This window comes from Nestor notabilis, unplaced genomic scaffold (genome assembly GCF_000696875.1).
Source record: "Nestor notabilis isolate BGI_N333 unplaced genomic scaffold, ASM69687v1 scaffold7114, whole genome shotgun sequence".
NCBI lineage: Eukaryota > Metazoa > Chordata > Aves > Psittaciformes > Psittacidae > Nestor > Nestor notabilis.
Window position 1 is genome coordinate 175,607 of NW_009924247.1, and position 12,135 is coordinate 187,741.

Genomic DNA, 12,135 nt, shown 5'->3' on the forward strand with positions numbered 1-12,135 from the left:
TCTTCCCCTCTCCTAATGCAATGCCTAACACAGCATGAGAACAAATACAATAGACGATAATGCCAGCATACATCTTGAAAATAAAACTAGAAATGAGCATATAACTGCCTGAGTAAGTAAAACCAATTACCTTTCTCATTCCTTTCTCGTACAGGAATTTCCCCAGCTTTTTACACAGCAGTGACAGCATCTTACCAACACGGTGTAGAAAAACAATATTCAGAGGGATTCCAAACAGAGCAAAAAAGACACAGAAGATCTGGCCCCCAGCAGTTTTAGGACGTAGTGTGCCATAGCCTAAGAACAAAACAGGGTCAGAGGAGTTGTTCCAGAGAACAGGAACAGCCACAGTCACATTTACATCTACCCCAACCTGGCTTGCCTTTGACCCTAAAAGATGTGACTAGCACTTCTTAGTTGAAATGCATACTGTTTTGCAGAAAAAGGCAGCAAGAAGAGAAAGTGATTTGCCATGCATGGTTTGGGGGGTGCAGAGAGCACTGTATGCTCCCAACCCAGTCTTAGTGGGAATGAAAACACTATCTAAAAGCAATTATGGAAATCATGCACTGTCCTGTGACAGATACATGGAAAAACAAAAACCAGAAGTCGGGGGACCTGGAAGACATCAAGGCTGAACTCACAAGCTGTTTGCCATGTCAGAATCACACACAGCCATCTCTAGCTTCTTGTCAATCTGCCTGTGTGCTGGTGACCCTTTTGGCTAAATCCCAGCAAGCTGGAATGTCCAGATACTGGCTCCAGTCCTGGAGCAGTGCAGTGTGCATTAGAATAGATGGTGCTAATTAGTTCAAACCTTACTGGTGGCTGATTTATTCATGCCAGAGAGATATTTGTCATAAAGTCCTACTAAAAGAGGATTTATCCACTTAGATAAATAGTGGAACAACAGCTGCAGAACTCCAGACATCTCATTTAATGGAACGGGGACTGTTCTTACTTAGACCCCATGCGGTATCTCCCTGTGAGTGCAAAAGTCCTGTACTTTCTGTATGTCCTTACTCTATCAGTGACCCTGAGAAAAAGCACTTTCCCAAGCACAGTTCATCTCAAGGCATCCACTACTTGGAAAATGTGATGTTTTATTTGAGGAAAAAGACAAACAAAACAACTATTTGGTTTACTGGATAGTAGGCCCCCAAATACTTGAGCTGTCTTGTCCTTTCTGTTGCAGAAATATTCTGTTTTCATGACAAAACCTGGTGAAAATGAGTGAAAGTATCTGACATACCTTCACAACAGACTTATGTGGCAAAGGTTGCAGAGAAACAGGCAAAGTTGCACTTTTCCTGGGATGGTCTGTTCACCTGTGCTAGTGTTGGCAGGTATGGAGTTAATTTTCTTCATAGTAGCTAGTATAGGGCTATGGTTCGGATTTGTGCTGAAAACAATGTCAATAACTCTTTTTGTTATTGCTGAGCAGTGCTGAGCAGACTCAAGTATTTTTCTGCTCCTCACCCCACCCCATCAATAAGGAGGCTGGGGGTCCACAAGAAGTTGGGAGGGTACACAGGCAGGACAGCTGATCCCAACCGACCAAAGGGATATACCACATGGCATCATGCTTAGCATATAAAGTTGGGGAAAGAAGAAGAAAGGGGCAGATGTTCAGAGTTATGGCATTTTGTTTTCCCAAGTAACTGTTATATGTGATGGAGCTCTGCTTTCCTGACGGTGGCTGAACACCTGCCTTCTGATGGGAAGTAGTGAATCAATTCCTCAGTTTGCTTAGCTGGTGCATACTGCTTCTGCTTTACCTATTAAACAGTTTTCATCTCAGCCCGTGAGTTTTCTCACTTTTACTCTTCGACCCAGGAGTTTTCTCATTTTTCCAATTCTCTCCCCCATCCCACCAGGGAAGAGTGAGGGGTGCTTAGCTGTTGGATGAGGTTAAACCATGACACTGCCTCACTAGGGAAACAAATTTTACAGGAAGTGACTGATTTGTTTGGCAGAGAAATGCTGTTATGAAAAAATACAAAGATACAGGTGGTGGCAATGAATGGGTTGGCAAGCAGCAGAATGCTGACAAACTAGGGAAGCTTTATTGATACGTGAATGTCGTAACCATGGACAATTTGTCCTTGATTTGAATGGTCAGAAGCCTTTCTCTCTTCTACAGCAGGTCTCCTGCATGGGTTTGTGCAACACCTGCACACCCACCATGATGCTGGGACCATTGGGGCCCTTGTGACATGTCACACTCACATCTCAGTGGAGCAGCTGTGCCCATGGTGTAGTGTGAATGAGGCCTCAGCTTTTCTCTGAAGAAACGTAGCTTTGACTTTCACTGAATTTGAGTGTGAAGTGTGAGCTAACAGTATGGATTTTATCTTAAATTTGGCAGGCCTGCACTTTTTGGGATTCGTATCTGAGAGAAAGGAAGAGGTAGGCAGGCCCTAAAAAGGTCAGAACAGCTTGAAGAAGCAGTGTAGAAGTCTCAGCATTTGCTTTACCGCCTTCCCACTTTTTCCCTCCTGGCATATTACTAATTCAATATGTGCACTAACAGCTCAGGACAGATTATTGAGACAGTGCCCATGCCCCAGCAAAGTTCACTTCTTTCTTGTAATTCTCTTATGTCTTACAGCCTATTTGACCCTAAAAAAAGACCAGGAAAGCAAAGTTTGTCTCCCACCCACAACTGGTAGCAGACTGAGCATTTTAACTGAACAGACTGAGCTCAAACAGAAGAAACAAGTGGGAAATAATATGAAAAGCCAATATAGAGTACAAATAGCTGCGAGTGAGGTCTCAGGACCAAGTCTGTTGCTGTCTACCATCCATGACAATGAAGGACTGAAGTTTTTATTCTTGAAAGTATCAATTCAGGTCCTCATAACCAGACATCACACACATACATGGAAAGCATCAGACTTACCTATTGTGGAGACAACCGTGCCTGCAAAGAAGAAGGAGTTACTGAAATCCCAGTTGCTGTCTTCAATCTGTGATTCATTTCCAACAGGGTATACTCCATTCTGAATGGCTTCAGTCAGGTTCTGGGAGTGAAAGCAAACATTTGGTATCAATACAGCTGCTTTTCTGAAGTGCTTGCTGCAAGAATACTACAGATTTACCTAGCAACTGCTCCTTTCCTGTAAATACCACTCACCAGTCCTCAGTGATATTCTTGATAGTATTCACACCTTCACCTCCAGTGGTTTTGGGTGTTATTCTTTTGCCCTGTTTATGCTGACTGCTCTAGTGGTTGTTAGGAGAACTTACTTCCTTTAGCATGATCAAGGACCTTGGTTCTTTTAGGCTAAGTACTTCGGAAAAAATTGTCCTACATATGACTAGGATGTGGCAGAGCAAGACAGCCCACTTAAGTGATAGGGTGGCTGGTTGATGGTTTTGCATTCGCCCTTAAGATGACAGTGCTGGATACAAGATCTCATCACTCATCTGTATGCAGGCGCACTGAGCAGTGACTCTGATGCCTCCCAGAGGGCATCAGTGAGTTATAGCAGGGTATGTGTGATAACACAAGAGAATTTCATTTTAAAGTCGTATTCTGATTAGTATCACAGATTTAAATTCAGACAAAGTCCACTGATTTGCAAAGCATTATTCTTGGTGTGACCACAACCACAATTCAGCTTGACATATGCACTCTTCTCACAACTGCATGGATGAGCACACATACACGTATTTACAATGTGGCCTTTGAGATGAGGTTAGATGAACAGCTGTCAGAGATGTTTTGGGTTGAGTTGAGACTGTCCTGCCATAGGGCAGTTTGCCTAGATGTTTCTCCCAAGCCCTTCCAGCTCTACCAGATGTCATTTTTTCCATTTTCAGACTTCCCTTCTTCCTTGATGGTGTTAATTTATACATTTATTTTTTTTTTTAGTTAAAAAAAAAAGGTAATTAAAAAGCCAGACAGTATGCAGAAGCCCTGCCTATAGCAAGCAGAGAACATTGGACTGGACATTTGAAAGGCAGGCTGATTTGTACAGAAACAGCCAAGAGAAAATCCAGGGCTGAACCCTGCCAGAGGCACGACACAAGCCGGAATAAACTGCACCAGAAAATACCTACCTCCCCTCTTCCACCCTCACTATCTTTAGTGCTAGTGCCCCAGAAAATTGAAGCTAACAGGAATTATTCCACAGCCCTTGCACAAAGACTTCACTGTCTTCAAAAATTCCTCCTTTTTTTAACTCCACTACCCATGAAGAAAAAAAAATCCAAAATGAAGAGGATGCAGGCATATGTAAACTCAAGGCTGGATCACTGTGTTATTAGACATACCAGTTCTTCCCCTCCTTTCCTTATCCTATGAACTAGCTTATAGTTTTCTATGCAGAAATGCTTACTGCAAGGCTATTTGCACTCCCCATTTCCTTCGTCATTGCAACAGCTAGAACTAGGAGACACCAATGGCTGGGAGACAACCGTACTCATCCTCAGCTTCCTGTGCCATGACCAGAAACACCTTTCCCTTGGCCAGGGAAAAGTTTCACTTCTGCAGCATCTTCAAAAAGTAAACCCTCACTATGGCACCCTCCTTGTATTGATTCGGGCTTCTTTGTTTTTTTCCCAACAGATTACTTCTGACCTTGCCATATGGTTCCTTTGTGCTATCTGTGGCACTGTTGTATGTGGCAACCATGCCCATCCATTTCTGACAGCTTCATTTTTCCTGCTACACCTCCCATTGTAGATGAGTCAGCCACACTGAAAACTGAATCAGGAGGAGTCAAGACCCCAAAGAATCAGGACACTGTGGGATGGGGACTGTTAATAGCTAACACACAAGGTTTCATCAAACTGCACAAGCTGTATTTACCATCAGTGACCTGCCTGCTCAGACTGGAGAGTGAGCTTTGGGTTAGTAAAAGCATCCAAATGACCACATCAGTAGGAAAGCATAGAAAGTTATCTGGATAGCAAGGCTGAATAGGAAACATCTGATGGGGAGACAGGAGGGATAAAGGGCTTCCACAGGGCTGACACGCACCTTCATAAACTGTTCCATCTCCGCCACTGTGAGGTGAGTGAAGTTCTGCAAAAAAGCCTCCTTCATCTGGGCAGCTGCCATTTTCTTCTGCTTCTCAGCAGTTCTCTCCAGTGCCTGGAACACAGCAGCACCCACAAGCAGATAGATAAAGTAGCCAGCCACCAACAAACCTGTCTGCAGCTTGCCACTGTGCATGGCCTTCGGTGGGACACAGCAAGGGACAGAGAGTGAAAGATGGTGATTAGTAAATGCCTTGCACTCCTGGGAAACCTCCCCCAGGCAGGAAGAGCCCTCCCAGCTCCAGTTTCCACTGGGATTCTGCACTGACAGGGACAGTGAGCTGTCAAACACATTCATGTGGAAGTTGAGAAAAAAACAACAAACAAAACTAAACCCAAACCACAAAAAAAAAACCCATCTCCCTCAAAAAACTTTTCCACTCTCTGGGCTGCATGCTGTTTAGGGATTTCCTCTTGTCTGTGAAACTCAGCCTTGCTGAGTTCTCAGGAAAAGTGGGTCAGGATGTGAGGAGCTGGCAAGTGGCCATCTCCTGCTCAAGAGGCTCTGGGGACAGGTGAGGATAGCCTGTAAAGGGTCCCACAGGGAGCTTACTAGGAAAAACATGATTTCCCCTCCTCTGCAGCCTGCTGACTCCAAGTACTGGTCTCTGGGGCAAGCCCTGATGACCTCAGAAGCCTGTTGTAGTGAGGCAGGTGTTTGTCTCAACTCCCAGGTAACAAGCCCTAGGGCAAGAGGAAATAGCCTCAAGTTGTGCCAGGGGAGGTTTAGATCGGCTGTTAGGAAAAATGTCTTCACAAAAAAGGTTGTCAAGCATTGGAACAGGCTGCACAGGGAAGTGGTTGAGTCAGTATCTCCGGAGGTATTTAAAAGACATGTAAATGTGGCATTTAGGGACATGGTTTTATGGTGGGCTTGTCAGTGTTAGGTTTGCGGTTGGACTCAGTGATGTTAAAGGTCTTTTCCAACCTAAATGAGTCTATGTTTCTTTGTTACCTACAGTATTGTAGACCCTAGTGATTTCAGAAGGATGGTTTCCATGCATTGGGAAGTCATTTACACAAGCGTCAGAGTTTGTTCCCATTAGCTTCAATGAGAATTTGGCTGCCAGTGGGAAAAAAATTGTAGGGTGGGAGAGCAAATTCCTTAAATGAAGATACTGAGTCTGGAAAAAATAGCAGACAAATCTGAGTCTGGCTGAACATTCCTAACACTCAGATTAACTTGCTTGACCTTAGACTTTCAAGCATTTTAATTTGTTTTGTGCACAATTTCTTTGTTATTTCAGCAGATGCCCTACTTTAATAATGAGAAAACACTGAAGCAAATCAGCCTCTAAAGAAGCAATATGCCATCTCTTCTGCTCTTCAAGCTTTTTCATTTCTATTGAGTTTGAAAACACAAGAAAAGACAGAAACTCTGGGATTAGCTTTGCAGAACTGGTGCAAACAAGAAGTGGCAGATGGCTTCACTTCGTCAAGTGCAAGTTGTCCTTTCACACATAAATCTGTTTGGCCTCAGAGGAAAACAGGAAAACTATTAAGAAAGGTTAAGTAGCTTTGCAAACCCTTAAAAGTCTGAAGATTTTCTTTAGAGTTACTGGAAGAGGGTTTGTAGAGACAGGATGTTTCATGTTTCCTTTCACTTCTTTTGAAGCTGCAGGGTATCGGTGTGTTTCTTCCTCAGATTTAAACTATTTCTGTACAAATAATGGCACCTATGTCTTCACCCTTGCATGTGTCTAGACTCCTACCCCTGTGAGACAAGTGAAATCCCTTTATATGCACAAATGGAGCGTTTCCTTATCTGCACAACAGATATGAAGATAATACAGGTGGATTCTTTCCTCAGTATATATGAGACAAAAATTGATTGAAAAAAATAAAAGAAACTTGTGAGAATTTTGATATTGTCTTCAGTTGAAATGGTTCGATCAGGGTGGGTAAGGGGCCAGGAAACTTCATCTTTCTCATGCTATCTTCTCTAAAGTTTAGCTATACTAAGCTGGGTTTCCCTCTAGCCCCATCTCCAAGATAGCAGGTTTGCTATTTATGCATGCATCTCCAGAAGCCCTTGACTGCAAGAAGGTTGGTGACCTTTGTTTTCCTCTAGCTCTGGAACAGGGAATACACATCACCTTTTTTCAGTTTGTTTCTTCATACCTGCCTGCAAATCTTTAATAACCACTACAGATTTTTCTGACATGAGAGACATCACACAGCTCTTGGATTGATGCTTGCAGAGGGAAAGACATAGTATCTGTTCACTACTGGATTGTTAACAAATAAGGTGCTTTGGGGAAGAAAGGAAGGGATAACTCATATTCCCTCAGTGGAGTGCTCCACTTGATGCCATCCCTCATAAAGTTAAGAATAGTTTCTGTTAGCTGTGACTGTGCTTCTCTCCTTATTTTGCATAGATTAAAAGCTGTAAAACACACTTTTGGTAGAGGCTGCTGGAGCTGTCACTTGTTCTAGCTACTGAGTGAGAGTTACTGAGAGAAAGGGAATCTGGGCTGAGCCAAAGCACCATCATTGCCTCTTTCCCACCCCAGGTGTCTATACACTGGGCTAGACTGACACTACTCACCCCAGTCATGAAAACTAAGTGCTTCCTAAGTGCTGGGAGGTACAACATCCTCATCTGATGCTGATGCTGGCGCCCACACCTGCTTTATAATCACAGTGATAACCTGTCTAGATAGCTGGGAAGGTAAATGGGGACAGTCTGTCTGATGAACCAGCCACCACAACTGCTGTGCCCTGGGAAATCATGAATATAGCCTGCCTGGATGCAAGTTAATACAAGCCTCCTAGATGCTAGTTAACCAAAACATAGCCAGTGAGGGCAGCTCACAGCTCTTCTCCCATGTTCCCCAAGACCTTGGACCAGCTGGACTGACAGATCTATTCAGTGCTGCTTGTTCCTCAAGAAGGAGCTGAAGAAGTGGATGTAAAGGCTCATAACTGTAGTTTTCAGTTGTGGAAACCAACAGAGCCAGCTATCAAACAGTAACACTTCTCCACAATTCATAAATTGACAGGAGGACTTCTGTTGGCCCAGTTCAACCTTCCCTTGGGACTGTCCCACTGCCATCTAAACTGTAGCTTGCAGGTACAGAAACAACAGTACCTATTAGAGTTCAGAAAGCTGTGTGTGGGTTGGGGTGCAGTTTCCTGAAAAGGACTTTCAGCAGAACTTAGGTATCATTGCACTTCAGACAGTTGGTGCTGGGGTGCAGTGAGGGCAGCAGCTCCCTCCAGGGAGAGGGACAGGCACTAACAGCTGTGGTTTGGGCTGGAGGGAGATCCTGAGCCATGGACAGGGTGGAGGGAAGCCCTGGGGGTGCTGATCAGGGCCCTGGCAATCATGGAGGCAGTGTGTCTAGTAAGGCAGTTAATAAATACATTTTGTTCCTAAACTAAGAGAGACCTGTGATGGACCAGGAAAAATCACACCTGCGTTATTTACCCAGTCCATTGCAGGGAAACCCACATAGTGATATCTGGTGGTAATGGAGGTCAGGGAGCATTTCCTGCCTGTGACACGGTGTGTTGGGACAGGGTTTTCTTACACCAGGTCCTGCTTTTGCTCCCTCCCATTCCCATCATACCCACAGTTCAGCCATTTCCTTTTTCTGTATATGGCATTAGCTATCTTGCTGCATCCTTCTGTGTTCTGTGTCCTTAGGTAGATTACAGCCTGAAATTAATTGCAGCTAAATGAAAAATGTTATCAGTTGCCACGGAAATTCCTTGCCATGTGATTGTGGTTGTACTCCTGTTGTGCTTAAGGCTAAAACCATCAGATGACTGTCATTTTTACACTTTCTTACATTTCTCCTATAAATACCTGTTACTGATAACTGGTCAGAACATTCAGTCTTCTAACATAGTTCATTTTGGCTTTTATGCTGTGATCTTATGCCAGGCTATTAAACACTTACACTAAAGCTTTCTTCAACACTTCCTGGTGTGTTATTTAAGATTTGCAAAGCCAAATTCCTGAGGATAACTATCAACTGTCAAGGAAATGGGCTGATTTCTGTGAGTAAAGAAAATCTTGGAACTGGTCACTTGCCTTTGCTAGCTGGCTGGAACTGAGATAAGAGCTCTAGTAATTGTGAGAGGTAAGGGCTGCTGTGCTAGGCAGCCCAGCATGGAAAACTGTCCAAGTTCTTTGTGACTCCAGTCCACAGTGTTGGCAACTGTTAACAGCACCTCCCTTGCTCAGTGATATTATCTGCCATCACTAACAGCCCATATGGGGATCTGTGCTGCCTCTTTCTTTCTTCATCACATACATCAGGGATTCAAGCAATGCAGTTTTGTCCAAGCTCATCCATGCTGCTATCATCAAAGACTCCCTCAACAATCAGCAGTGCCCTCTCCAACAATCATATGTCAATGCTTTCATTACTGATAGCTCCACCTGAAGGCCTCCAGAGCCTCCACTATAACGTCTTTCACCCACACAACAAGGTCACCAAGGCCATTTGGTATTCATTGTCACAATTAGAGTAACATAGATAATTTGGGTTGGGAAAGACCTTTGGAGGTCTTCAGTCTAATCCCTACTCAAAGCAAGGCTAACAGCAAAGTTAGGACATGTAATGAACTTTCAATGCTGACAAAGAAGAAATTCCCCACCCTCTCTGGCTACCTCTTGCAGGGCTTATCTGCTTTCATGGCATGCTTCCCTTGGTGCAATGTGTGATCGTTGCCTTACATTCTTTCACTGTGCACCTCTGAGAGAAGACATGCTCTGGGTAGTGGAAGACAGCAATTAGATCTCCCGTAGCCTTCCTTCTTGGAGAGATGCAGTGCTGGACAACTGTGGTGTGGTGCAGTGTATATCTGCCATCCTGATACAGGATGTTGATAGAGCTGCAGCATCAGCCTGTCACCAAATCAGGCAACCCATTTCTTGAAACCAGCTTCCCCCAGAGCAGCTTCTGCATACAGACCAGTACAGTATAACCTATGGGATCCTCTCTAGACATCACTCTGTCTTTAACCACTCCTGCACCTAGGCACACTTCTTGGCACACTTACTCAGGGCCACTGGCACAGCCTGCAGGCTCACATGCAACTGTGACGTTACTATTACTCAGCGAATAGTGCCAAGCATGCATGAATCCATGTACTATCTACAGCACTTCTTTCATTGCAAGATTTTTTTAGAAGTGGAAGCTTGCAATATGAGCATCCCTTGTGCCTACAGACTTTTGGCATTTAAAGGTCCTCACAGTTGCACAGAAAACCTGACAACAACATTCCTTCTTACACAGCCTGCTCCTGACAGCCATTCTTCCTTGGCATCTTGGGACTTCCAGGGACTATCCCAGACTGTAATAATTCCCTCTGTGATAGGAATTGTGTTTCAGTAGCATGACAGCCAGGGGACTCATGGAAAAGTGATAATAGGCAGCAAGCTGCCAGTGCTGTCAGGCAGGTACTCAGTTCTCTTGGACAAGAGACAGCTGCTGGCTATGGCACTGCTGGGACCCAGGGGCTGTACAGTGGGTGTCCCGTTGTGTCTCAACACAACTGGGACAGAGATGCTGCAGCATCTGGCTATCTGAGCCTTTTATCCTCTGGGACTGAGAAAAAAAACAGTCAAAAAAAGCTTTTAATAATGCTGCTGCCAGAGTTGTCAGTGGGTCAGGATTTTTATAGAACAAAAAAGAGAAAATTCAGTCCAAGATACCTTTCTACTAGAAGAGATGCAGAAGGGTGAACGTCTTGGTTTCAGCTGGGATAGAGTTAATTTTCGTCTCAGTAGCTGGTGCAGTGCTGTGGTTTGGCTTTAGTCTGAAAACAATGCTGACAACACACTGGTGTTTTAGTTGTTGCTCAGTAGTATTTATCCTGATCAAGGACTTTTCAGTCTCTCATGCTCTGCCAGTGAGGAGAGGCACAAGAATCCAAGAGGGAGCAGAGACAGGACGCCTGCCCCAAAGTAGCCAAAGGGAGATTCCATACCACAGCACGTCATGTCCAGTATATAAACTGCAGGAAGTTACCCAGAAAAGACCAATCACTGCTCAGGTTGGGCTGGGTATTGGTCAGTGTGTGGTGAGCAATTGTATTGTGCATCACTTGTGTTTTACTGTTTTGGGTTTTTTTTTAACTTTCCCCCTTTAGTTTTATCTTTCTCCTTGTTATTCCCCTTATGGGAATATGCCACCTGTGTAAGGGCAAGCCCAAGCACAGCTACAGGTTGGGCGGAGAAGTAATTCAGAGCAGCTCTGTGGAGGACTTGGGGGTGTTGGTCAACGAGAAACTGATCATGAGCTGGCTTCAGTGTGCGCTTGCAGCCCAGAAACCAACCACATCCTGGGCTGCATCAAAAGGAGTGTGACCAGCAGGTCAAAGGAGGTGATCTTGCCCCTTTACTCTGTTCTCGTGAGACCCCACTGGGAGTATTGTGTACAGTTCTGGTGTCCTCAACATAAAAAGGACATGGAGCTGCTGGAGCAAGTCCAGAGGAGGGCCACGAGGCTCCCTGTTGCTCCTGTCCCCACTTCCCCAGCCACCAGCTCCCTCCCTCAATCCCAGTCTCACTGAATTCCTTCTTTCTCCTGAAGGCCATGGCTGTCACAACCTTGGGTTGTGCAAGGGCTCATAGCAAACATGCACGTGGTCATGATGAGCTGGATGAACCCACACATGACTGCATGCAGCAGTGTGCGGAGACGCTTGTTGAGGAGATGACTCGGCTGGTGGAGGAGCTGGACCAGAAGATCCAGGAGCAGAAACGTGAGACCTGGAGAGCCCTGCTCTTTGCTGCCCTGTGGCACTGGTGATTGTGGCTGATTGCTGGCATCCTGATCCTCCTGATTGTCGTGCTTCGCTGGTGCTTCAGGAAAAGAAGCCATGAGGTGAGCAGCAGCAGTGAAGAGGAGGAAGACAGTGAAGAAGAAGATGCTGCTGAGGCAGCAGATTTGGCCACGTGTGTTGCAATGTGCAACAAGTGGTCAGTGGACGAACTGTGGAACCGGAGCGAGTTGGTGCACGCGCTGGTGGAAAGCCTCCTCGTTGCTTGCCAAGAGTCCAATTTCTTGTCAAACGTTTTCTTCCCAGACCTGGCACCAGCCATCGGCGTGGGCAGCGCCTTTGCTTACTGGA

The 12,135-nt window shown here is 45.0% G+C and overlaps 1 protein-coding gene across 1 annotated transcript in view; it reads right to left on the reverse strand.

Annotated features, from left to right (window-relative positions):
- Positions 1-5,182, reverse strand: part of LOC104404163 (potassium channel subfamily K member 16-like) — a 10,410-nt gene extending 5,228 nt beyond the window's left edge. The window contains exons 1-3 of the mRNA XM_010012523.1: positions 4,988-5,182; positions 2,903-3,023; positions 131-297 (exon numbers count right to left, since the gene is read on the reverse strand). Of these exons, the coding sequence (XP_010010825.1) occupies positions 131-297; positions 2,903-3,023; positions 4,988-5,182 (483 nt within the window). The remainder of the gene's footprint in view (positions 1-130; positions 298-2,902; positions 3,024-4,987) is intronic.
- Positions 5,183-12,135: the final 6,953 nt, after the last annotated feature.